Consider the following 24,390-nt stretch of genomic DNA (forward strand, 5'->3'; position numbering starts at 1 on the left):
GATTCTGTGTCTCTTTATCTCTTTGTCGCCCCCCTCCAACCCCCCCCACCTCTCAAAAATGAATAAACGTTAAAAATACTTTTTTAAAAATCCTGCAAGAGCTTTCCATATTCTATAAGATATGGTTTCAGCTTTTTATTATCATAAGAGATAAAACCATCCAAAACCCAATTTCAACCTCTGTGACTTCTATCCTGCTATCTTTTGTCTCACATTTTGCTTTAATTGCTGAGAAATCCTGTATGCAGTTCTTTGCAAACACCTTTGTGCCTTTGCTTGTGTTGTTTCCTTGACCTGCAATGACCTTAATTTCTTCTTTACTCATCCTTCAAGTTCCAGTGCCATTTCTTCCAGAAAAAACTTTCCTCACCCCCAGGCTGTGCTACCTGTCCCTCTACTATAAAATTTTTATTTTCTCACTCTAACAAGTAACGGATTTGGGTGTCTTTTTCTTTACTTTAATCTTGAGAACAGATGCTATTTCTATTTGTTTCTGTGTCCCTAGGGTGTGGCACATTCATCCATTCAATAAATATTTATTGAGCCCCTACTATGTACCTGCTCTAGTTCAAGGCTCTGGGAATACCCTAGTAAGTGAGACAGACAATGTCCCTAACTTCATGAAATTCATCTATTAGAGAAGAAGACAGACAAAAACGTTAACTCATGTATAGGGACGCCTGTTTGGCTCAGTAGGTTAATCAACCGACTCTTGATTTCGGCTCAGGTCATAATCTCAATAGTTTGTGAATTCAAGCCCCTGCATTGGGCTCTACTTGGGATCTTGTCTCTTTCTTTCTCTCTGTCCCTCTCCCACTGGTATTCTCTCTCTCAAAAATAAATACATAAACTTAAAAAAGTTAACTCGTGTATAAAGTTGCAGGAAGAAAAATATGAAGCTGGGGGGTGTGGTGGAGGATGATAAGGGAAGAAGATGAAGTATTTCATGCAAAGGCTCCGAGGACATGACATTGGTGTAGCACAAAAGTTAACCAACTGAAGAGCAGGGGGAGGGCTTTCCCGGCAAAAGAAACAGCAAAGATACAGGTGTGAGGTGGGCAGGAACATGGTGGATGTTTGCAGAAAACACAAGCATCAAAAGAATGAGGAAAAGAGGGCGTAGGAATGGTAGGAAATGCCATTGATGAGGCCAGCCTTGACCAGAGGATGTCAGGCTCAACAGATCATCGAAAAGACTTTAGACCATATGCTAAGTGTGAGGGGAAGCCTTCGGGAAGGAAATGGTCTGATCCACCTTTTGCAAAGATCACTGAGGCCGGATGTGTGGAGAGTGGATGGTAAAAAAGGAAATCATGAAAGCAGGGGAATTATTGAAAAGTCTGCTATTGTAATCCAAGAAGCAATAATGTGGCTTGGGTTAGGGTGGTCCCCATGTAGTTGGCTTGAAGTGGTCAGACTGGAGATATTTTGATGGTACCAACAGGTCTCTGTGAGGTGTGAGGGATGAGGGAAAGTGAGGAAGTAGAGGTCGCTTCTAGGCTTAGGGCTTGAGCAATGGGAAGAGCAGAATTGTCATTTGTTAAGATGGAGGCAGGGACAGGAAACAGTTTCAATCTGGACATGGTAAGTGTGAGGTGTTCATTCAACATCTAGTGGAGACGGGTTATGCATAGTCGGACAGATGAGCTAGGGCTCAGAGAAGAGGATCAGCCTGGGAGATACAAATCTGGGAGCGAACCCCATTTGATGGTATTTGATGCTGCGGGACTAGATAAGATCACCAAGGTGCATTTAGAGGGGAAAATATGTTTTCGACTGAGCCCTGGGGTCCAGCAACATTTAAAAGTGGAAAAGAGAAACAAATCCAGGAGTCAAGACCGAAGAAAGCCAGTGAGGAAATAGAAAAATGTCTTGGCTCTATAAATGCTTATTAAACCAAGCTGTTTTTCACATGGTCTCTTCTCAAGTTTCTTCTTTAACAGCTACCTGTATATTTTTAAAACATATTGAAAACAGGAAGAAGATATCACAAACTATTCCCTTCTGTCTACTGAAGCGAATCTTTTTCATATCAAAGCTTATCTGCCAACTCCTCAGAATATTCCTTCTTATCCCTGGGGATGCAGTCTTTGCCTCATGCAGCCCATGTTTATTTATTCTTATGTTTATTTTTAATTTACTGAACCTTAAGGCAAAGTTATCTTTCCAGACGTGAACAATCCAGATGCAGGCGCTGAGCTCAGTCACCTTATACTTACTTTATTTTTTATCTTTTTAATTCAAAAAAACCCCACATTGATGAAACTTTAGCCAAATAACCATAGATAAGACTGAATAACTCAGACTTGGGGAAATGTACTATTATCATACTATTTTGCGCTAATCTTTATGGGCTCATGAAGTCAGGCCATATCTTAGGACTGGGGATGGTGTTTTTGCTGAGGGGGATGAATGCTGCTATTGTCATTCAACTGAAAAAAAAGGTTAATACTTGGGAAGTTTGTGGGGTTGTTGTGTTTGTTAAAGGCCAGGAATTTGGAGAGAGCGAATAATGATTTCTTCCTCTACCCAGGGACAAAATTCTGTTTGTTCTGGAAGAAGTGGAAGCCTAGGCCAGACTCAGGGGTGGAGGAGAATGGCCCTGGGCTGCATGGAGGCAGCTGGAATGAGACAGGAAAATGATGAGGAAGGGATGGGAATGGTACCCCCATTCCTGAGGCAGAATTCAAGAAGGAGAGGGGAAAAGCAAGTGGGGCGTTGATTAGGTTAGCAGAGACCAACTGCATGAGAAGAAATTTGCCAAGCAACAACGGGCCTTCCCTGTCCAGTGGCAGCAAAGCAGTAGTGATGAAGCCCATCTCAGGAGCCAGAATTCTGGACCAAGAGTGAGGATTCCTTTAGTCCGGAGGGGACATGTGGCTTCTTTCTACCTCCAGTGGCTTACAGAAAGAACTGCTTGACCACAGGTAAGTCACTCTGGGGATTCATCTAAGGGAAAGGAGTTTGGGGAAAAGACTTCTTGTTAATACAATCAGTAGAGAACTAGAATTATTCTACCCAGGGGTACATATGTGTGATAGTGTCCATGTCTGAGCTGGGGAAACGAGATGTTCGACTTCATAAAACTTTAGGACAGGCCCTGAGGTTGAGGAAAGAAGGAAATTATTCTCGTCCCTCCTCGCCACTCCCCAGCTCCCTTTGCATTTCTGCCTTTATCTCAGCCCCTTCTCTGCTTAGGTTTCATAGAGGCCGTGTCCCCTTCAAACTTGGGATGGAATTAAGCAGAGGGCTTCCACATTTGTGTCTATTTCTTACAGAAAGGCAGTTACAGAATTATCCTCTCTCCTGAGTTGTCAGGGTAACATTCCTTCCCTGTGGGCCAGCATATTTTTCTTAGACTCCCAGTTGGACTTCTTTTTTATCATCTTTGTATTTGAGAGCTCTGTAAGACAGGTAGGGACTGATCATTTGAGAATACAAGATCTTCTCTAATTCCTGACATGTAGCATGCTGTGAGTGGTATTCTCAAAGGATTTAGACTGCTAAGTTAAGGGGAGGAAGCATTTGTGCGCCCTAAATCTAAACACCAAATGTGTGAGTCAGTCTCTTTCTTTAACTCTTGGGGAGGGCCATCTGTCTTGTTTTATTTAAGAGGGTATACCATGCGGCATCTCATCAAAAATGGACATCCCAATCCATTCCCTTTGATGATGTAATTAATAGAAATTTCACTATTCTTTGGCTTATAGTTTGTTTCATATATTTAGCTTATATAGTTGTTGCTAAAGGATTTTGGGGTCAATCTTAATGTATTTTTATAGATATTTAACAGTGAGTAGGGAGAGGTATATTAGCCCAGGTCCATGTTAGCCCAGAAGAAACTTGGTTTGGCAGAGAAGTCATGATGTTAGGGAGATAGTAGTTCAAGTATCAGTTAGGAATCCCAGGCTGAGGAGAGAAAGAAATGGTTCAAGGAGGGGCTGAGAGACTTGAAGACGAGATGAGGTGGTCCCGGAGCTGTGGGGGTGAGTTTGGATCCGGAAACTCCAATATTGAAATCCATCCCCTGGGATGGAACTAGGGAAATGGACCCAAACTGAGAGACAGATGACCACCACCTCAGTAGGGAATGACTAGTATTACAGTAGATGACAATAGTTCTAATGGATAAAAGGTGAGTGTATGAGTTTCTCACGGTTGTCATAACAAATCGCCACAGATTCAGTGGCCTGAAACAAACAAAGGTGTATTATCTCATGGTTCTGTAGGTCAGAAGCTCAACATAGGTCTCCGTGGGTGTGACGGTCATTTTTATCTGACAACCTGGTTGGGCCACAGTGCCCAGATATTTGGTCAAAAATTATTCTGAATGTTTCTGTGAAGGTGTTTTTTGCGTGAGATTAATGTTTAAAACAGTGAATTTTGAGTAAGCAGATGATGTGTGCACCTCAGCCAATTAATCGAAGGTCTGAACAGAACAAAGACTCACTTCCCCTGAGCCAGAAGGAATCCTGCCAGCAGATTGTACTTCTTCCCTGATTTCCAGGCTGCCAGCCCACTCTGCAGATTTTGGACTCATACCTCCACAATCTTGTGAACCAGTTCGTCAAAACAAATCAATCAGTATCTTCCCCCTGCCCCTTGTTGACTCTGTTTCTTTGGAAAACTCTAACACAGCGGGCTAAGATCAGGTATCAGTGAGACTGTGTTCCTTCTGGAGTTTCTAAGAGAATGTTTCCTTGCATTTCTCAACTTCTAGAGGCCACTCACATTACTTAGCTCTTGGCCTCCTTGCTTCATCTTCAAAGCCCATGATGGAGGGTGCAGTCTCTTTCACAGGTCAGAACCTTCCTTCCACAGTCCTATTTCTTCTGACCACAGCCAACAACCATTCTCCAAGTTTAAGGAGATGGGCCAATTTGCATAATCCAAAATCAGCTTCTCGTCTCAAGGCCCTTAATCCAATCACCTCTGCAAAATCCCTTTTGCAATATAAGTTCGACTATTCATCGATTCCAGGGATCAGGATGTGGACATCTTTGGAGGGTCATTATTCTGCCTACTACAGTGAGATAGAATTTGCCCTCAGATCAGACACTGGAGGAAAGACTGATTGATATACTGAGGGCTGAGTTCAGTTCTTGCTTCTGGTCAAAAGCCCCAAATTCATTCTTCTATGTCAGTATTTCCCAAAGTCTATTGTGTGGCATATTAGCACTCTGAGATGCATTAAAAAGGATCTGTGGCTAAATAAGTTTGTAGATCTCTGTATCTTTGTATATGTACAATTCATATTACCACACGAAAGATTCTGCAATGTTCTCAGGTGCGGATCTGTGTCTAATTTAACAAGCTTTCCCAAATTTATTTGACCAAGGAATTATCCTTTTGTGATATCTATTAATGGCCCCAGAATCAATGTTTAATACAATGCACTTTGGGAAATGCACTTCTAGAGGATACAAAGGTAAGGGGTGGGGGGAAAGTCACATATGAAAATCCACAAAAGTTGTTTGGGTTCCCTAGAATCAGCCTGGGTTATTATCAACATCCTCATTTGGTACATGAAGGCTGAGATTTCGAGAGGTTAATTCTTGCCTTCACTCGTAGATAGTGATAGTGAATGGCGGGCTATCAGGATTTGAAACAAGGAAATCTGACTCCAGTACTTATTTCATAAGCACTATACTTGAATGCATCTTTTCACACCGAGCCGTATTCGAGCCCCCTGGATTGAATACCACCATCCTGGTTTCATCGGCTGTGGTGGGGAAAGATCCAGCGTCACATAACATAACAACCTAAGCCGTTTCATCAGGGGCTGTGTACAAGGTCTAGAAGGACCTCAGCGAGCGGCAGGTTTACTGATTGACCTGTCCGGTCTGCAATGGAGACGGATTACAGGATAAGGCAACAGTTCAGTCCCAAGACTGTTACAGGACTGGCAAGGATTCTAAGTAGCACAGGGAAGGCAGCACCACCTAGTGGAGAGAGCAAGTGCACTGCATGGAGGTCATTCTGTCTTCAAAAGTGGCTCTTAGCAGTAAGCAATTTGTCTAAAGCTCAGTGTTTTATCTGCAATAGTTTTAACCGCATAGAATAACTGTGGGAATTATGGCAATAGAAATGCTATATCCGGTTGTTGTTATTATTAATTATTGACTCCAGGACGGCTTTTTCTTGGGGCTCTTATTCAGTCCTTTCCTCTTGCCCCTACTTAGTTAATTCAACGTTGCTTGCAAGAAGTGAATTTACTTCCTGCCCTTACCACTCTGTTCTTTGGTCGACCCTCTTAATTGAAGAGTGTTTCTGAGGGCTGCTGGGACTTCTAAGGCTGCAAGTAAATGAAAGAAAAAGATGTTCTAGGAGCTTCCCCAGAAGTATTGAGCCCTCCGTGGCTCTCAGTGGAAGCTGGCTAATATCTCTTCAGCCTACCCGGGAGATGTTTTATCTCAGAAAAGAGAGGGATCCACTCTTTTCTGATTAACTTTATAATTAGCAAAACTTCTTCAGGAAGGTGGCATATGCTCGATTCTTAGCTTCCAATTCGGATGCTTTTGCCATGCCTCATATTTGTATGTTTTCTTGGTTAGCTTAACAGAAAACTGAGCTGGGAGCCTCAGATTCTTGTTTGATTCCACCACTTTACCTCCAAATCTGGGCCTTTGAGTCTCCTAAAATGGTTTAGATTATCTTCCATTAGTTATTATTTTTGGAGATTACAAAGAAAACACTTGCATTTCTGTTTATAAATCTGATATCTTTGACTAAATGGTGTTTAATATGTTTGGGGGATAACCTGATCCAGGCTCCTCTGAGTAAGAAACAAATTAGAGACGTGCTGATAGAAAAAATAATAATAAAGTACTGCAGGCCCATGAAAATTTTATCCTTCAATTTCTGGTTTCAGATGCTTCTTGTTATAAAACAAAGATAACATACCCAGACTGGAAACTCACAACGCAAGTCACATATGGCCTTAGGTAGGAGAAGTGAAAGTAGAGAGAACCAGTCAGAGAAACCTTTAATACTGACAGGGGACAGAAGGCTGGAACTAACACTTTCCCTCTAAAGAAGCCTTGGGGAGTCATCTGAGGAAGTAATAAGCACCCTGAATTAAAAAAAATAGACCTGGGATAGTCATATAGGTGAAACTAAACAATTAGTATTTGGAGGGAAAAAACCTGCTAACAGCTAAGTTTAGTGTGACAAGGATATTTAGCTTTCACCAAGTTGTTTCTATTTATTTTAAACCTTGCTGTATCACATTAGTAGAGGCAGAAATTAGAAATTGATCAGTGTGACTTTTAATTAAAGAGTTTAATTTAAGGAAAATGAATTAATGGATTTTTAATATGTCTTTTTCAATCATTTTACCTACACCTTTGCTGGAGCAAATCCAAAAACAAAACAAAACAAAACACAAAAAACAAATGAAGTCATTAGACCTAGAAGACAAAAAGTAGCTTCTCTGTTGAGGGTCTGCCTTGCAACTTCAAGCCTTTCACGCACCAGGAAATGCAAAGTGGGCATAAACAATCGCTCTGGAGGGACTCATTTTGGAAGAAGCATTGACAGTTCTTCACATCTTTTAATTAAACACACTTGTAATGTAACCAGCTGTCTTCTCAGTTTCTTTTCAAGAAACGCCTTTAAAACCATCTAATGGTAGTGAATGTGTTCAAGCTAATGGGTTTCTAATACAGCATTTACACTTCTCTTTTATACAGGAAATGGCACCTTAGGACAAACTTTTCTCCTAATTTTTTAATTAGCCAAATGTTCTAGAAAGATAAGCTGTATACAATTTTCAGCAAGGCATAGTGGGGGCCTCACGGACCCAAACCAGAGCTGGGCCTGCCTGAATCCTACCAATGTGGTGAACAGGGGCCTTATTTAACCTCTCTGAGTTTCTGATTCCCACATCTGCAAAATGAAGGGAGTAATATGCACCTCACGTGGTAGTTGCAAGTATTAAATGAGACATTTTATTTTAAAGTACCTGACATGCCACATCGTAGATACTTAATATATGTTATTTTCCTTTCCACTTTCCCCTTCATATCCATATATACCAGCAACATCAATTTCCTTTATATGTAAAGCTGATGCTGTTAACTTTATTAGGCTAGATTTTCCATTAAGCATTTATTCTTATTCATTAGCTAGGAGGACTGACGCACAAAGATATTAAATTATTTACTCAAGTTTAATGAATGAAATTGAAAACCTTTTTCCCCTGCTTAACATGAATGTGCCCTTTTCAGTATGCAGAGCTTTGTTGCATTTATTCAGAAGCTATCGCTAAGTGCTTAGTTTGGAACACAGGATTAATGAGCCCGGAGACATGGCGTTGGTCGCCATGACAACCAAACTAGCTTTGCCCTGTTTCAAGCTCAAAGAAAAGATGCAGGATGCTTAACTCTGGCCTGCTGTATAGCTGGGTGTTCTTTTTCATATGTCTGACTCCCCATTGCTGCTTCCAATTACTCCCTAATTCTCTCAAAAAAAAAATAAATAAAAATGAAAAGAACATCCCAGCTTCTTTAGGGCTCTGCTTTTTCATCTATACCACCTGCCCTCCTTCCTGAATACATTTATCTCCCCATCAGTTTCTGAAGGTTTTGACTGACCGACTCACATTATCCTTGGCCACACAAATTCGGGGTAATTTTAACAACCACATGGATGACCACCCAATGCCCCAGTGTCTCAAAGTCTGGGTCTTGTTCTCTTCACTACTTAATCCTCTTCTCTGACCTAGTGACTCCCACCCACTCTCAGACTTGGACTGGGTCATTAGTTTCAACTGATCAGTCTCCAGACAACATGAATTCCCACATTTGATTCTCTGCCAATAGCTGCTCATCTTGGTATCTTGGTTCCATTAGAACATCTCTTTGTCCTGGACATGCTCCTTACTTTCCTCTTCTCCCTACCCAGTTGACTTCTATATTCCATCATTTCAATAACTCTTTTGCCAAAACCTTAAACCTTTTCCAGTTCTTTCAAGAACCCACCTGATGCAATGAATGAACCCAATTATCTACTGTTGCAGTGCCTGCACCCAAGTGGCTGAGAGCCAAATAGCAAAAATCACACTACAGGTGAAGTGCCAACTGTACCAGACTGGTACCACCATGAAGTCACACACAATACTCAACTGGGTCCTCAAGATGGTTCACTAGTCCAAAGATTCTCTTTTTCTAATTAATTTATTGCACTGCTGTCCATAATGATTGTTTCAGACCATTTCCACCTCCTTGATTCTTTTTTTTTTTAATTTACTTATTTTGAGAGAGAGCACAGAAGAGCTGAGTAGGAGCAGAGAGAGAGAGAGAGAAGGAGAGAGTGAGTCCCAAGAAGGGTCTGTGCTGTCAGTGCAGAGCCCGACGCAGGGCTCGATCTCACAAACTGTGCGATCATGACCTGAGCTGAAATCAAGAGTTCCAATACTCAACTGCCTGAGCCACCGAGGCACTCCTCGATTCTTTAATGCTTTCCTCTCTGCCCCCACTCTCAGATCTGCTCACCTCTTATTTTACATAAAAAATACCTTTCATATGGAAACTTCTTAATGCCTTCCTACTACACATAACTCTCATCTTCTCCCCTGTTTTGCCATTCAGCTACATTGGAAAGATGCTCTCCTGTCTATACTCAATCCTTCTACCTGGTTCTAGATCTCATTTCCCGAACTTCTGTGACTTCTCACACCATAAACTATCCCCCTCCTCCTCTGTCTTCAATGTCTGCCCCCCTAGTGGATTTTGCCATTGGATTTTCGAATACTCAGGTTTCTGTCATCTAAAAGAGAACAATATTCAACCCCATTACCCTCATCATCTGCTCTGTTTTCTCCTCTCTACAAATACTCTTCCTTAGAAGGTTTGTTCATACTCACGGACAACCTTTTTTAGTTCTCAATCCTCTCCATTGTGTTTTCTGCATCCATGACTCAACTGATGTCATAATCTCCAAGTCCTTCCATGTCGTTAAATTCAATGTAAACTTTTAAATTCTCAACTTATTAGATTTCTTGATAGTATTTGACACTTCTGAATTCTCTCTTCTTCATACTGTCTTCATGTAGGAAAAGAAGCTAGGTATGTAATGGATGATAAACCAAGAGTCATCTTGCCAGTAATGGTGACAGAATTGCTCTGGCCCAACACCACTCTCCTTCCTAGTTGTAGTACTTGTATTTAACTAAATATTCAATAAATACTCCACAATCAGCAACCAATATGGACTATTCATTGGGCTATGCTGAGCAAAACTCTGCTCTCATGAAACATAGATTGGTGAGGAAAACAGATACCAATCAAAGAATTAAACAAAATGTAAGTGCCACAAAGGAAAACTAAGTGCTATGAGAATATAGAATGACATAAGGACCTGATGTCATTTAAGGGAATTCAGCAAGAATGATCCCTAGAACTAATGTCTGAACTAAGGCTCTACATGCTAGAGGTTAGCTCAGCCAAGGGAAGAAGGCAGAACATTCTAGACAACATGTATACTCCTTAATCATTCTCAACCCTTTGCTCCAACTCAGCACCTAGAAAACTGGCAACTAAGCCTTAACCCAAGAAGGAACCAGGCAGAGGCATTTTGTTCTTTGTTTGTTTGTTTGAGAATCTGACCAACCAAAGGATAAAGATCCAAAGATATTACGTCAGAGATTTCTCAAGTCAAGGTTCCAAACAGATCCCACATACAAAGCTAATAGTTAACTAACCTCACTCATACACTGAGTTTTTAGTCATTCAATGTTATCTATCAGCAGACAGCTAAAGATTATGAAATTTAAGGAAAGTCTTTAACAGGGTAAATAGAAACAATTTAAAAAACAGAGAAAAATACTCTGGAGTAAATTTGCTGGGAAGGAAAGTATAAAGATAAATATAAAAGGGAGGGACAAGATAAGACAATTAGAGAAACAATGTAGGAAGTCCAATATCTAATCGCAATTCAAGAGACAGAGCATGCAGAAAACAAAAGAAAAGAACTCAGGAACATTTCTCAGAACTTAGAAACATACACCTTTTGGGGTTGAAAGGACCCAGTACAGTGGATGAAAACAAACCCCCACCAAAGCAGATCATCACGAAATTTTAGAACACTAAAGAGAAAAAGAAAATTCTAAAACCTCCAGACAAGAGATAATAGGTCACCTACAGAAGATGCAGAAATAAAATGGCTTCTAATGTTTCAGCAGCAGTCCTAGAAACTAGGAGGAAATGGAGAAATGCCTTCCTTATTCTAAAGAAAAATGATTATCAATCTAGAATTCTATGCCACGTGAGGGTAGGATAAATGCATTCTGGGGGGTGTGTAGTCTCACCTTCCTTCCCAGAAATCCACTAGAGGAGGTACTCAACCAAACCAAATAGAGAAACACTCAGGATCCAAGGAACAGGAAACCCAACATGAGTGAGAGGCAAAGGGAAATTCTAGGGTGATGGGGAATCGAAATCCTAGGAGGATAGCAGTTGGAGCAAGTCTGAAGGTTCCAGAAGGGATTTTTTGGTAAGAAAATGAAAATGACCATCTATTCGTTGAATTGAAATATTTTCATAAAACATTAAAACTGTTGGCAAAAAGTTTGGGGCTAAAATCGTGATGATTATGGAAAACTAAAAAAAAATGAAACAACACCAGGGAAAATGAAATATACCAAGAAGAAGGTATCCTAGTTTACTACAAGCCTCCTGGTTGTAATGTCATCGTGTTGTGAGGATGGAGGACAGGAAAGGTACTTGGGTTGGGGGGTGGGGTAGAAAAAGAGCCAGGTCCTCATCTCCCTTTATGATAAACAGATGATCAGAAACTGCTCATGTTGCTACTTATTCTTTTCAATGTTGTCCACAAATTTTGTTGCCCACAAACAAATGGTATTTATTTAACAATACGGAGATGAACACCAAAATAATCACCCAAGAGAAGTGAAAGTGGCTAACACAGGTGGGAGTCATCAAGAACTACATTTTTCATAGTGAACCGTGAATGTGGTAACCTCTTAAGGTCTTTCAGTCAATTTTCGTATTTTTGCCACCCTTTTGTTGAATATATTTTCTAGGTCACCTAAAGTTCTCACAATATATGTAAATATATCTTTTCTTACATGATTTCTTGCCAGTTGTTTCTGGTATATTCAAAGGCAGTACCTCTGCTGAACTCAGTGACTAATTCTAATCATTTGACCCTAGATTTTCTTTGTTGTTGTTGTTGACAAACATATTGTGTGAAATAAGAGCAGTTTTGCTTCCTGCTTTCTCATCTTCGTACGTCTTATGTATTTATTTATTTTTTGTTTTCTTTGTGCCCGCAAGGACCTCCATGACACAGCTGGTGAGAGTGGTAACTTGTTTCACTCCTGGTTTTAAAGGGGGGGGGGGGGCTTCTAAAATTCACCACCAAAATAGACCATTAACTTCAGAAAGCACTGCTCAAGGCAGCGTCTCCCATGGTGTGTTACAATCTTATGTGGGTTGATCTTTCCTGGGCTGGAATACCTGCTTGGGTGAGAGACACGGCCTGCAAATAAATTTCAAGTTCACTCATTCAGAACAGAATCACTGCAGACGCTGCTTCTAGGAGAAACAGCAGCCAGAGATGCGGCTTCTGAGTCCTTCTCTGCCACCTGACAGAAGAGGGTCTCTGGGTAGATGGAGGTCAAGAATTTCATCGCCCGTTATTTACTGTTACTGTTATGTTCTACGAATGGCAAGGGATCTTGCTCTACTTTTTATAGTGACTAATTTTTATAGTGATACAAAGTTTCTTTTAAAATTGAATTGAATAAGTAATGTCGGTTTGGAAAAAATATTAAATTCATGTTGTACAGGTGGTCCTAGCCATACAGCAGACGGGGCAAAAACCCCCAAAGTTGTTTGCAGAGGACTGGGATGGTCCAATTTGTCCTCTTACGACATATCATTGAAGATCCGCAAAGACATGGAGGGTGAGAGACTGGGGAGGGAGATGCGTGTCAAGCCAGCGTATCTACTTTTCGACTAAAGGGAAGTCCAATGATATTGGACTTGCTATGTTCTCATGGTTGAACAGGGACTTTCCTAACATGTGGGTAACTTGTGTCGTTGTCACACCAAGTAGTAGGGGACGGTCTTTTAAAAGACACGGTCTCCTTTACATCGCCCTCATGCTACATTCTGGTAGGAAACATTTGAATTTTTATGGCTTTCCTGCAGTAACAAATTTTCCTCCAACTGTCAGGATTTGCTTCATGCAGAGTAAAGCAAGCAGCTTTCATTTTCCTCTTACGAATGGGAATAGGTAGAAATAATATGCTGCTATTCAGCCAGCTGAACCTGACCTGACTCTCTTTATTCGTAGGGAAATGCAAGATTCACAGAGAGGACATTTTCACTGAGGTAAATAAGCCCTCTCAACTGATGAGCACTATTATACTAATACCAAAGGAAACAAAGGCCAGAAGATGGGGGGCATTAAGTAGAGAGGCAAACAGAAAAATAGCAGACAAAATCCAGCATGGGGATAAAGCAGGCTCTGCAACGTTGAAAAAAATAGGGGAAAATCCTTTAAGCGAAAATTGCATGCAATTTTTTGGCCTCAATTAGCCTTTTCCACAAAGAGCACTTTTTTCTACAGAGTCCATTAAATAGCAAATGAAATTACATCGGTTTTCAGTTGCCATGGCATTGGTTCTTCCTCTAATGGACTTCTCTGGTCCGGAGTTTAATGTTAGCCTGACTTACTTCCCTTGTCTGTGTGCTGCCTTAATTCCCTGTGTCCAGCCACAAAGTGATGTATGTGACTTCTCCTCAAAGTGCCTGCAACATAATCCAAAAGAGAAAATTCATCCCTTAACTATTCCCCGAGAGAGGGTGAAACTGACCAACAACTGCATTTCATTAACCATGAACACAACAGTTTCCATTTATTAGATAGCAGCAGTTCCCATCCATGCACTCAAGGCGCCTGGAGCCATTCCCAGATCAGTCAGAGACCATTTATTGAGTACTTCCTATGTGCCAAGCATTGTCCAGAGGCTAAAGACATTAAAATGCAAAAGAGGGAATGTAAGATGCTCACCATCTTCTAGAGTTTCCAGACCAGGAGACCTACTGTAAGACCTTACCTTTTCCTTCAATTTCTCCATCCGTAAAATGGGTGGAATTTTCCCCATTTACCTGATTCACATTTTGTTTTGCTTTTGATATATTTGCCAGGCACCACACTTAAAAAAAAAACACATGTTATCCTCGGAGTAAGGATCTAGACCAACAAACTGGCTTTTTTAAAGTTCCTTAGCTACAGCTAAACATTAGCTATGATACCAGGTTTGACTCTGATAATTTGGTTATTATTTTCTAATATGCACAATCATATATACTTTTTAGAAAAATAAATTTATGCAGTTCATACTCTCCTCTAAACTTCTTTTTAAAACATTTTCCATGTCAATGAACATTTTTACAACATAATTTTTAATGTCCATATGATATGGAAGTAACACAGCTTGAAATTTTTCTCTTAACTATGCAAATATTCTTCAGTTTTTCAGTAATATAAGTAAATCTCTGAGAGCAAAAATAAATCAGGCAAATTTTTTGTGACTCTAAATATATTTAAATATGAAGAATGCCAATATATATTTTTTAAGTTGTATATTTTAAATGTATTCCTTAACCAGTCAAAGCTTCTGATGCAAAAATATGAAGAAAACATAATGTAACTACAATATTTTGAAGGCTTATAGAATCAGGAAAAAGTCTCTTAATTTCTGGTGTCCTACAGAATTGTGCATGACCAAGCACAATTCTATTACATGATAAATGTCTTCTTTCTTTCTCCTCAGTTATCTCTTTGACTCAGTATATAACCCTGTGTAGAGCTAATGCCCAAAGTTTGAATTGGGGACCCTTCAGAAATGACAGCCCATCTCAGCCAAAAGGTACAAAATTAGCCCTAAATCCTAGAGGGGTAATTTCTGAGTTACAAAAGTTTTCAAGCTTGTGACATCCAGCTGGTACCCATCCACATCCCATTAAGAGTGTGTGAGAGCACATCTTGGTGTGTGTTAACAGATGTACTGTCATCTTTTGTATCTTTGTTAAATGTAGTTAATGACAACAAAAGCACCTGCCATCTTAATTAACATTTTACTGATATCCAAGGCAGGTGATCATTATGCTATCTATATTTGTTGTTTAGATACTTAGTTTTTTTTTCCCCCTGAAATATCTTGGTCTTTTGTTCTCTTTTTCTCTCTCATTCTTTGTTGTTAATCTCCTTACTTTCATTTTTAAATTTCTTTCTAAAAAAAAAAAAAAGCTTTCTTTCTATGTTAAGGGTATAAAGAGGGCCTATGCCTACATAGTCTCAAATATTTTTTCCCATTTTATCACAGCCTTTTAATGCTATAATTTGTTTGCCATGTGGACATTGACTATTTTTGCTTTCTCTAATTCATCTTTCTTTTCTTTACGGCTTTGGCCTTTGATGCCATGGATCTAAGAGTAAGTAGATCTTTAATTGACTTCCACTCTTCCTCCTTGATTGTTATTAGCCTAATTCATTAGTGTCAACCTACAGGGATTGAACGTTGCTTGGTCTCTCCCAACCTCTTTACTCCTTCTCATCTCCAGGTGGTCTCCCTATTTCAATAGGAATAAAGAAGATGCGCAAAAAGCACTTCCTCTGGGAATGAGGCTCCCTCTGATTACAGCTCTGGGGAGTGAAAGCCTTGGCAGCTTTCTGTCAGTCTGTGGTTGATGAAGTCACATGAAAAGGCAGCAATATGAAAAGTCAATAGTTCAACAAATAATATAATTTCTTAACTTTCTAAAAAATTTAAAAATGAAAACCTTGACATTTTGAATTAGTGAATTAAAATAAAAATGAAATCTAAAAACCATCAGTACAGAAGTAAATGTGAATGGTGGTATTGGCCACGTGGTGTAGGTGGGTAAGCCCCAGGGGACACCTGCCCCTCTCCATGGTCTCTGCACTAGACGTTTCCCCTCAGGGCAGGCTAGAAAGAGAATAAGCGGGACTGGTTCCTCCCCACCCCCACCATACTCACAGGTTGAGAAGACCATGGCATCTTTAAGCTTGTTCTACCATTCTTTCCCCCATGACTCTTCCATGCCTCCCATTCTCATCAAAATGTCCACACTTTCTCTCGTGTTTTTGGCTCATGACTTTGCTTCATACATTAAGTGAGGGGGGAAAGCTATCAGATATGAACTCCTTCATCTTTCCACCACCATATCAATGAACACTCTTTAAAAACATCTTTTACTTTAAACCATCTGTTAAACTTGGGGGTGTACCTCACAGTCTCTGGATTTCACCCCATCTCAACCTCAAAGATTTGAACCTCTCAGTTATTCTGTCTTATGCATTTTTCAGCTGCTTGCTTTCTCTAAATCATTCCCTTCAGCACACAAACATTTCCTTTTATCTCTACCTGCAGGTAACACTCTCCTGTGTCCCCCAAACCCCTTCAGCAATCATGCTCCTCTTACGTTTACATGTGCAGCCAGATATTTTTTTAAATAGTCATCTATATGTGCATCCCTAGTTTCTTACCTCTGATTTACACCTTATACCATTCTAATGTGATTTCTACACCCACCATTTCCCCCAAACTTCTTTTGTCAGTGATCAGTCTGTCATCTAATCTAATGAACAACCAATTAAGTCTCTCAAATAGCCATTGATACAGCTGACCACCTCCTCCTTCTTGAATCTGCCTCTTTCATAGTCTCTACAAGATGAAAAATGCTCCTGGGTTTCCTCCGACTTCACTTACCAGTCCACTTCACTCCCATTTATTGGCCTCTCTCCATCCTGGTAGTATCTAAATGTAAGAATTTATCAGGGCTTGGTCCTGGATTCTCTTTTGTCTTTCTACACTCTTTATCCAAGTGATTTCATTGATTTCCTTGGCTTCAAATACAATCTATAGGCCAACAATTTCTGAACTTACAGCTATAGTCCAGAGCTCTCTTCTGAAATCGATTTGTTTATGTCAAGTACAGCCTTGATTCATTCACTTTGAGGTCTAAAAGAAATCTGAAACTTCTCATGTTTAAAACTGATCTGGGGAAACTCAATCTGATTTTGAGACTTAATATATAACTACAGAAATCAAGTGAGTGAAACATTAGCAAAAAGTATATAGATCAATGGATTTATACATTTCTCGCCACTTTGACAAAGATACCAAGGCAATTCAGAGGTGAAAAAACAATCTTTTCAGTAAGAGATGTTGAAGTAGTTGGATATATAAGATAATTTATCAATATATATATAAAAGATCAACCTCAACCTGTACTTTACACCATATACAAAGATTAACTCAAAGTAAGCCAAACACCTAAAAGTAAGACTTAAAGTTATAAAATCTTTAGAAGGAAACATAGAAGAAAATCTTTGTTACTGAGATTAGTCAAAGATTTCTTAGGGAGGACACTCAAAGCGTAAATCATAAGAGATAAAAAGTGATAAATTGAATTTATTCAAATTAAATTCTTTTGCTCTTCAAAGACAGAAAGAGTGAAAAGTCAAAGAGTGAATAAAAATATTTGCAAACCTCATATCTGATAAAGGGCTAATGTCCAGAATATATAAAGAACTCTCACAAATCAATAATAAGAAAACCAACAACCCAATTTTATAAAGGGGAGAGGGAGCAAAAGATATGAACAGGTATTTCACCAAAGTGAATACACAGCTGGCAAATAAATACTGAAAACATACTCAACATCCTTAGTCATTAAGGGAATTTTAATTCAAATAATAATGAGACACTTTATATACTTATTCAATTTGCTAAAATAAATTTTTCTTTTAATCTGACATTACCAAATTCTGGCAAGGATGGAGAGCACTGAATTCATGCATTGCTGGTCAGAATGCAAAACGTACAACTACTTTGAAAAATAGTCTAGCAGTTTTCTTGTAAATGTATCATACAGTCCGTCATCCCACTCCTCAGTGTTTACCCAAGGGAAATGAGAACATTCCCACACAAGAATCTGTATGCAAATGTTTATATCAGTTTTTTCCCCCAAATTGCCCAAAACTAGAAACAATCCAAATGTCCCTCCACTGGAGACCAGATTAATTGTGTTGCATCTATATACAGAATACTACTCAGCAATAAAAGACTCAACATACTGGCGAATGCACCCACATGGATGAATCTCAAAGGCATTATGCTATGCAGGAAAAAAACAAACCTTAAAGCCTACATATTATATAATTTAATTTATATGACATTCTGAAAAAGACAAAATTATAAGATCAGAAACTAGATCACGTGGCTGCTGGGGGTGGGGGTAAACCAAGGTGATTAACTACAAAGGGCATCAGGGAACTTTTTGAAATGACTCTGGTCATGGTTTCATGACTATGTGTTTCTCAAAAATACTGAATTTTACTGTGTGTAAATTATAGCTCTATAAACCTGGTTTTTAAAAAACTAATTTAATGATCTTTCCCACATATATGCTTCTTCCTCAACTCTTTACATCTTAAAAAAGTGGTATCATGAGGCACCTGGATGGCTCAATCAGTGAAGCATCTGACTTTGGCTCAGGTCATGATCTCTCAGTTGGTGAGTTCAAGCCCTGCATTGAGCTCTCTGCTGTCAGCGCAGAGCCCACTTTGGATCCTCTGCCTCACTCTTTCTCAACCCATCCCCTTTGCACTTACTATTCCTTATACCTGGACGCTTCTTCCTCTTGGCTCCTTTTTTTGTCTTCCTCTTGGCTCCTTTTTTAATGGCTAGTTTCCTCTCATTCATAAAATTTCAGCTTACGTGTCATATCTTTAGAGAAGTCTTTATACATTTTATAATAGTTCACTCCTGACATTCTCTTCCATAATACCTTATTTTGCTCTTTTCCCAACTTATTATTACATATTTACAAATTTATTTTGCTAGTATTTATCTCCCCTACTAGAATATAGTTTCTTCTTTTTTTAAACTTTATTCATTTCTTTTGAGAGAGAAAGAGATAGAGGGCGAACAGAGGAGGGGCAGAGATAGAGGGAGACAGAGAATCCCAAGCAGGCTTTGCACTGTCAGCGCCGAGACCAGTGCAGGGTTCGAACTCAGGAACCATGAGATCATGACCTGAGCCGAAACCAGGAGTTGGACACTTAATCAACTGAGCCGTCCAGGTGCTCCTAGAATATAGCTTCTTGAAGGCAGAAACTATTTTTTTTCAATTACTTAGCACATTAACTGACATGTCATAAGAACTAAATCAATATTTGTTAAATAAAGGTGTAAACTAATAAGCCTCCTACAATGAAAAAATAATGATTTCCATGTGATCATCACTAAATAACCTGGACCAACACATACAGTTATATATATATATATATAAACCAACATATATATATATATGTACGTGTTTTCAGGGCCCTCTAAATGAGGCTTATGAATGGGATGCCTACTTCGTTACCTAAAGTAGGTAAAGATCACCAGGTTCTAATACCATGGGTGTGCAAGTAGATGACGGTGTCAGCCACCCAGAAAGGCTTACCTCTCCAAACCAATTGCTTGGCACAGAGAATGGAGCTAGGAGTTGTACAGAAGTGTAAAGCTGTGTGTCCACTTAAGGAGTAGCAATTCAGCTTTGCTCCGTGGTCACAGAGGATTTTAACACAATCCAAGTTGGCCATTTCACAAGCCACATGAAGAGGGGTTTTCCCATTGGGTCTACAGTTGATGGTAGCATTGTGGTCCAGTAACACCAGAAGACACTCCACGTGACCAAACAAGACAGAGAGATGCAGGCCTGTCGCCCAGGAAGACTTTAATTTGTAACTAGGCAGCCAGTAACCTGAAAAAGAAAAGGAAGAAAGCTTCATTTCTTGGCCTAGGATTTTTCTCTGTTTTGTGAGGAGGTTTACAAAGTCTTTTACTTTGGTCACATTTGTAAAATTGGGGGGAGTGATTCAGATGCTATAAACTAGTAGCTGACGGGTCTGCAATGTTAGTTTAGAAGCATACTTGGATGTACTTGAGTGGGATAGGCACTCATGAGTCTCTCTGTTTCTACTATTCTGCATTATCTTGTTTCTTTATTTACTTTATCTTCCTGGCCCTTCAAGGCATTTGAGTTTGAGACCTCATTTACATAATTGCATTCTTTTTTACAAGGTGAGTTACACGAGACTTTTATTGTTTTAAGTCCCAAACATTGTCTTGAGTGATTCCAAATATCTTAGTTACAAGCTTAAACTTTTTAAGCTTACTTTACCAGTTGTTGTCAGTCTAAAGTATGAATGTAGTTGATGTCTTTAAAAAATTTGTCATGCCAAGATTTTACTTGCCTGCCTGTTGGTTTATACAATAGTTCTTTCCCAAGAAGAATTTAAGGCAACTCACAAATTTTACACAAGATTTTTAAATGATCTAGAAAACAAGGGCAAAGGGAAAAAATAAGGTAGGAAAATAAAAAGTGATCAATGGGTAAGATAGGTACACAAAATATAAACTGTGTCCTATACCCTAGAACCACATTGCAAATTTGCCTTTGAACTTCCTAGCAGCCAAAATAAATAGGAAAACATGATGTATTGCGCAATTAACTATGCCCACAAGCTATACGCAAATTAATTGCTCAGGAGAAGCATAGCTGTTCCTAGAACTGAGATCTTAGATAAATTTTTCCCATTAGTTGTTGGAAATGCTCTCTCTCTCTCTCCCCCTCTTTCTCTCCCTCTCCCTCCCTCTCTCTGCCTCTCTCTCACATGTCTCACAATCTATAACAAATGTAACTGTATAAACCTTCTTTCAGTGTCAATACTAGAGCCATGGCATTAAGCTCACTATGAGTAGGTAATGGAAAATAGCTTCAGAAAGATAAAATATTGATGGCAGGATGAAGATGTAGAGATAACTCAACAGTTTAGAAGAGACTCCAGGGCTGAAACAACAAAACATATTTTAACATGGATAAAACAGAAGTTTCCTTTTAAGTTATAAAATTCCACCATACAAGTACAAGGTAAGTGGAATATGGCTTCATGGTTTCATGGAATATGGTTTCTCAAATCTATTTGAGAAAAGACCTAGGGATTTGAGTTGACAGTATTCTCAAAAGGAGCCAACAGTGAGATGGAGCTGGCAAAAAGCTAATACGATCGTAAGCTACATTAATAAAAGTGAAGTGCCCAAAACAAGAGCACTTGTTGTAAAGGTTGTATTCTTTACTGGTTAGATGAGGTCAGAATAAATTCAGAATATTGTGACTACTTTTGGGCACCAACGATGAGCATCTGGAGGGCACTCAGAGGATGATGAACTTGTTACCAGTGAGCCGGGTGGTCAGGAATCAAAATCCCCTCATTTAAGTGAGAAACATTACACACCTGCTACTCCTGGGTATTTATCCTACGTATAGTAGCTCATGTGTGAAATGCCCTATAGGAGCCACTGTACTGTTCAACTTCCAAGGATACCATCTATACTGAACTCTTTGTGAAAAGTATAAAGTTCTCAGGAGTTATAACCTGGCCTGTGGACAAGAACATACACCTCACTATAGCATAGTTCTTAATGGTTGACAACTGGAAACAATCTCAATCCTCATCAATAGGAGATTGTTTAAAAAATTATGGGGTGTCCATACAATCGAATACTAGACAGCTATTATAAACAAGAGAGCAGTTTTGTGGATACTGATATGGAAAAATCTCAAGATACATCATTGAGCAAGAGAAGCAGGGCCTGACCAGTGTGCATAATATGCTATCATATGTGAAAATATTTATCAACCCCTAGAACAAGAAATTGATTATGGTGGTGGCCCCTAAGAAGTGGGGGCTAGGAGACAAGATCATAGATTTATGTGTCTTTGGATGCCCCGTTTGAGCTTTTAGATTCAGCACGTCGTGCACATGTAACTATTTGTAAAAATAAGTAAAATTAAAATAAACTATTGCCCCCTTGTTTGTAGGGGAAAAGATAATTTAGTTTAAAAGGCCATCTATAGGGATGTACACAACACTAATTAATTCTGAGGTAATGAATGAACCCAACCTGAAGTTTGTTTTTCGGTTGCCTACTCTCCAACCTAGACACACACACACACACACACACACACACACACACACAGATCCCTTTTTCATTCCATTCAGAATTCTGACCACTTTGCTCTCCATTCCTCTCAACTCTCCCTTTATTCAAGTCTGCTCTTGAAAAAGAAATCCAAAGTTAATTCACACTAAAGTCTAATGAACTGAGAATTTTTTAAAGTGTGACCCTCTTAGGATTATCTGAATTTATGTAGGAATCTGTATTCAACTTATTGAACTGAGTGCTAAGATACTCATTTGAGATTCCAGATGCTGACAATGGAAGGTATTTGTTGATATGGACTTTTCTCTGGCAGAGACAATTAGTATCACGGGTACTCTGGGCTGTAGAATGGTCATTCCTGCACTTGTAATGTGTGTGTGTGTGTGTGTGTGTGTGTGAACAGGAACTCACACTACATGTGTATGTACCCATTTATACAATTCTTTTTATTTTATTTTATTTTTTAATACATTTCTATGTAGCTATGCACATTGACTCTGAGTTCTGAGCAGAGTTTTCAGGCTGTACGGTCTGCAACCTGCTTTTGATAATGAACGAACCGCACCAACACCAATACCTAATCAGTCATTGCAGCGTTCAAATCTCCTCAACAGGCAATTCGCAAAGCCAGTCTCTTCTAACTGTCTCGGAAAGAAGCTGGTTCCAGATCTGGAAACCAGAGTATATTTTGCCTGCTGATTAGCAGCAAAGATTTGGCAGCTCTGCGCACCAACTGATTGGAAACTCGTGCGGGCTTCCGCAATGGGAGAAGAAAAATGATCTCGGAAAGGAAGCAGTCGAGAGCTGATTAAGAAAACACCATTTTGATGTAAAATCAGAGAACACACAGAATGTTAGCGCTGGAGGGAAGATTATCCAGTCCAAGCCTTTCATTTTCCAGATGAGAAAACTGCCGCTTTTTCAGCCTGCTAGAGCTGTAAGTCGCCCGCCTCAGTCCAGGCTAATGGACTCAGGGTGTCTGCGGTGCAGGGTTTCCATCTGTCTGTCTTTGTGGAAGCAGAGCAGGTTTCGCGCCAAGCCCGCTTCACAAACCGCGAGGAAGGAAGGAAGGAAGGACCTGAGGCATCTGAGAGGCGCCACAGCTCCGATACGGAAGTGCAGGGCTTGTTGGTGTTTTACTTCTCCTACATTCCCAGTAGCACCTGGAGAGTCTCCCTGCCCACTTGTTACATGAATCTGTCCTCCTTAGTCTCTCAGTCCCGTTCATCTGCACGTCCTTTGCTCATAGTCAGTCACCAGTAAATCAGCCCCAGGGACAGCCAGGTTTGGGGACTCAGCCCACCCCGTGGGTGAACTTGTGGCTCTAATCCTCCTCTCCCGGATGGAAATGTTTTCAGGTGGATGACAGCGAGGCACCATCACTGGTGCCTGTAGAGGCCGAATAGAAAAACAGAAAGGGGGCAGATTATATATCTTGAAGTGTATCTTGAAGCCATGTTGCAGAACTTTTTGCTTGTGGTATGTGTGCTGGGGGAGAGGGGTAGATTCTGGATAATTCAAACCCCGGTTCAGCAGGAAAGAAACAGTCCGTAGCAAGGAGGCCGCCACATACACTCACACCTTAAAATGAGGCTGCAGCCATGGGTCGTTTTATCAAGGAGCAAGAGTGTCCTTTCTATGACACCTACCCTCTCTGAGGGCCAAACCTGAGGCAAAGCCATCTTCAGAAACCACGGTGATGCAGCACCTATTACCATTCTTGTGTTCATACTGAAATGCCAAGACATCAGAATTGGTCCCCTAAAATATAACCAGCGGCCGTAGCCGCATAACAGAAATACAATTTGCTAATCGGACATATTCGTTCTTTACACTCATCCTTCTCTCCAGAGCAGGATTGTCCCAGAGTTCGGAACCTGGCACGTGGTTGATTCTTAGCATTTGTCTTTCAAAGAGCCCCCCTCTGCTCACCTCTGCAGATGCCAGGCTGCCCTCTGTGTGTTCAGACGGGCACAAAGTCCAGGAATGGAACGGAACCTGGCACCGAGCCCCCCAAGTGGGGGGGGTGAGGAAGCCGCTGCCCCCGACTAACCTAAGCCACTCATGCCCGGCTCCTCCCACAGGTCTGCAGCCTGTGTAGCGATGACTCTAAGAGCTCTCCTTGAGCCAACTCTTTAACCTAGAAGAGGAGAGGCTGTGCAAACCCCCCGCAGGGACTCTCAAATACAGGCCCTGCCCGTGTGGATTTATAGTATCTACAGTTACTTTTCACCTTCCCCAGACCATGACACATAATCTGTTTATATAATTTCCCCTTCATAACATCATAGATTATCAGCACGCAGGGGATTTAGAGAAGGTCTTGACAAAGCCTT

General features: G+C 40.1%; 1 protein-coding gene across 1 annotated transcript in view; it reads right to left on the reverse strand.

The window, feature by feature from the left end:
• Positions 1-24,390, reverse strand: part of ASB4 (ankyrin repeat and SOCS box containing 4) — a 57,385-nt gene that overhangs the window by 28,278 nt on the left and 4,717 nt on the right. The window contains exon 2 of the mRNA XM_077765372.1: positions 19,512-19,811. Within this exon, the coding sequence (XP_077621498.1) occupies positions 19,512-19,811 (300 nt within the window). The remainder of the gene's footprint in view (positions 1-19,511; positions 19,812-24,390) is intronic.

The sequence above is a fragment of the Crocuta crocuta genome, unplaced genomic scaffold (genome assembly GCF_008692635.1).
Source record: "Crocuta crocuta isolate KB4526 unplaced genomic scaffold, BGI_CrCroc_1.0 scaffold14, whole genome shotgun sequence".
Taxonomy (NCBI): domain Eukaryota; kingdom Metazoa; phylum Chordata; class Mammalia; order Carnivora; family Hyaenidae; genus Crocuta; species Crocuta crocuta.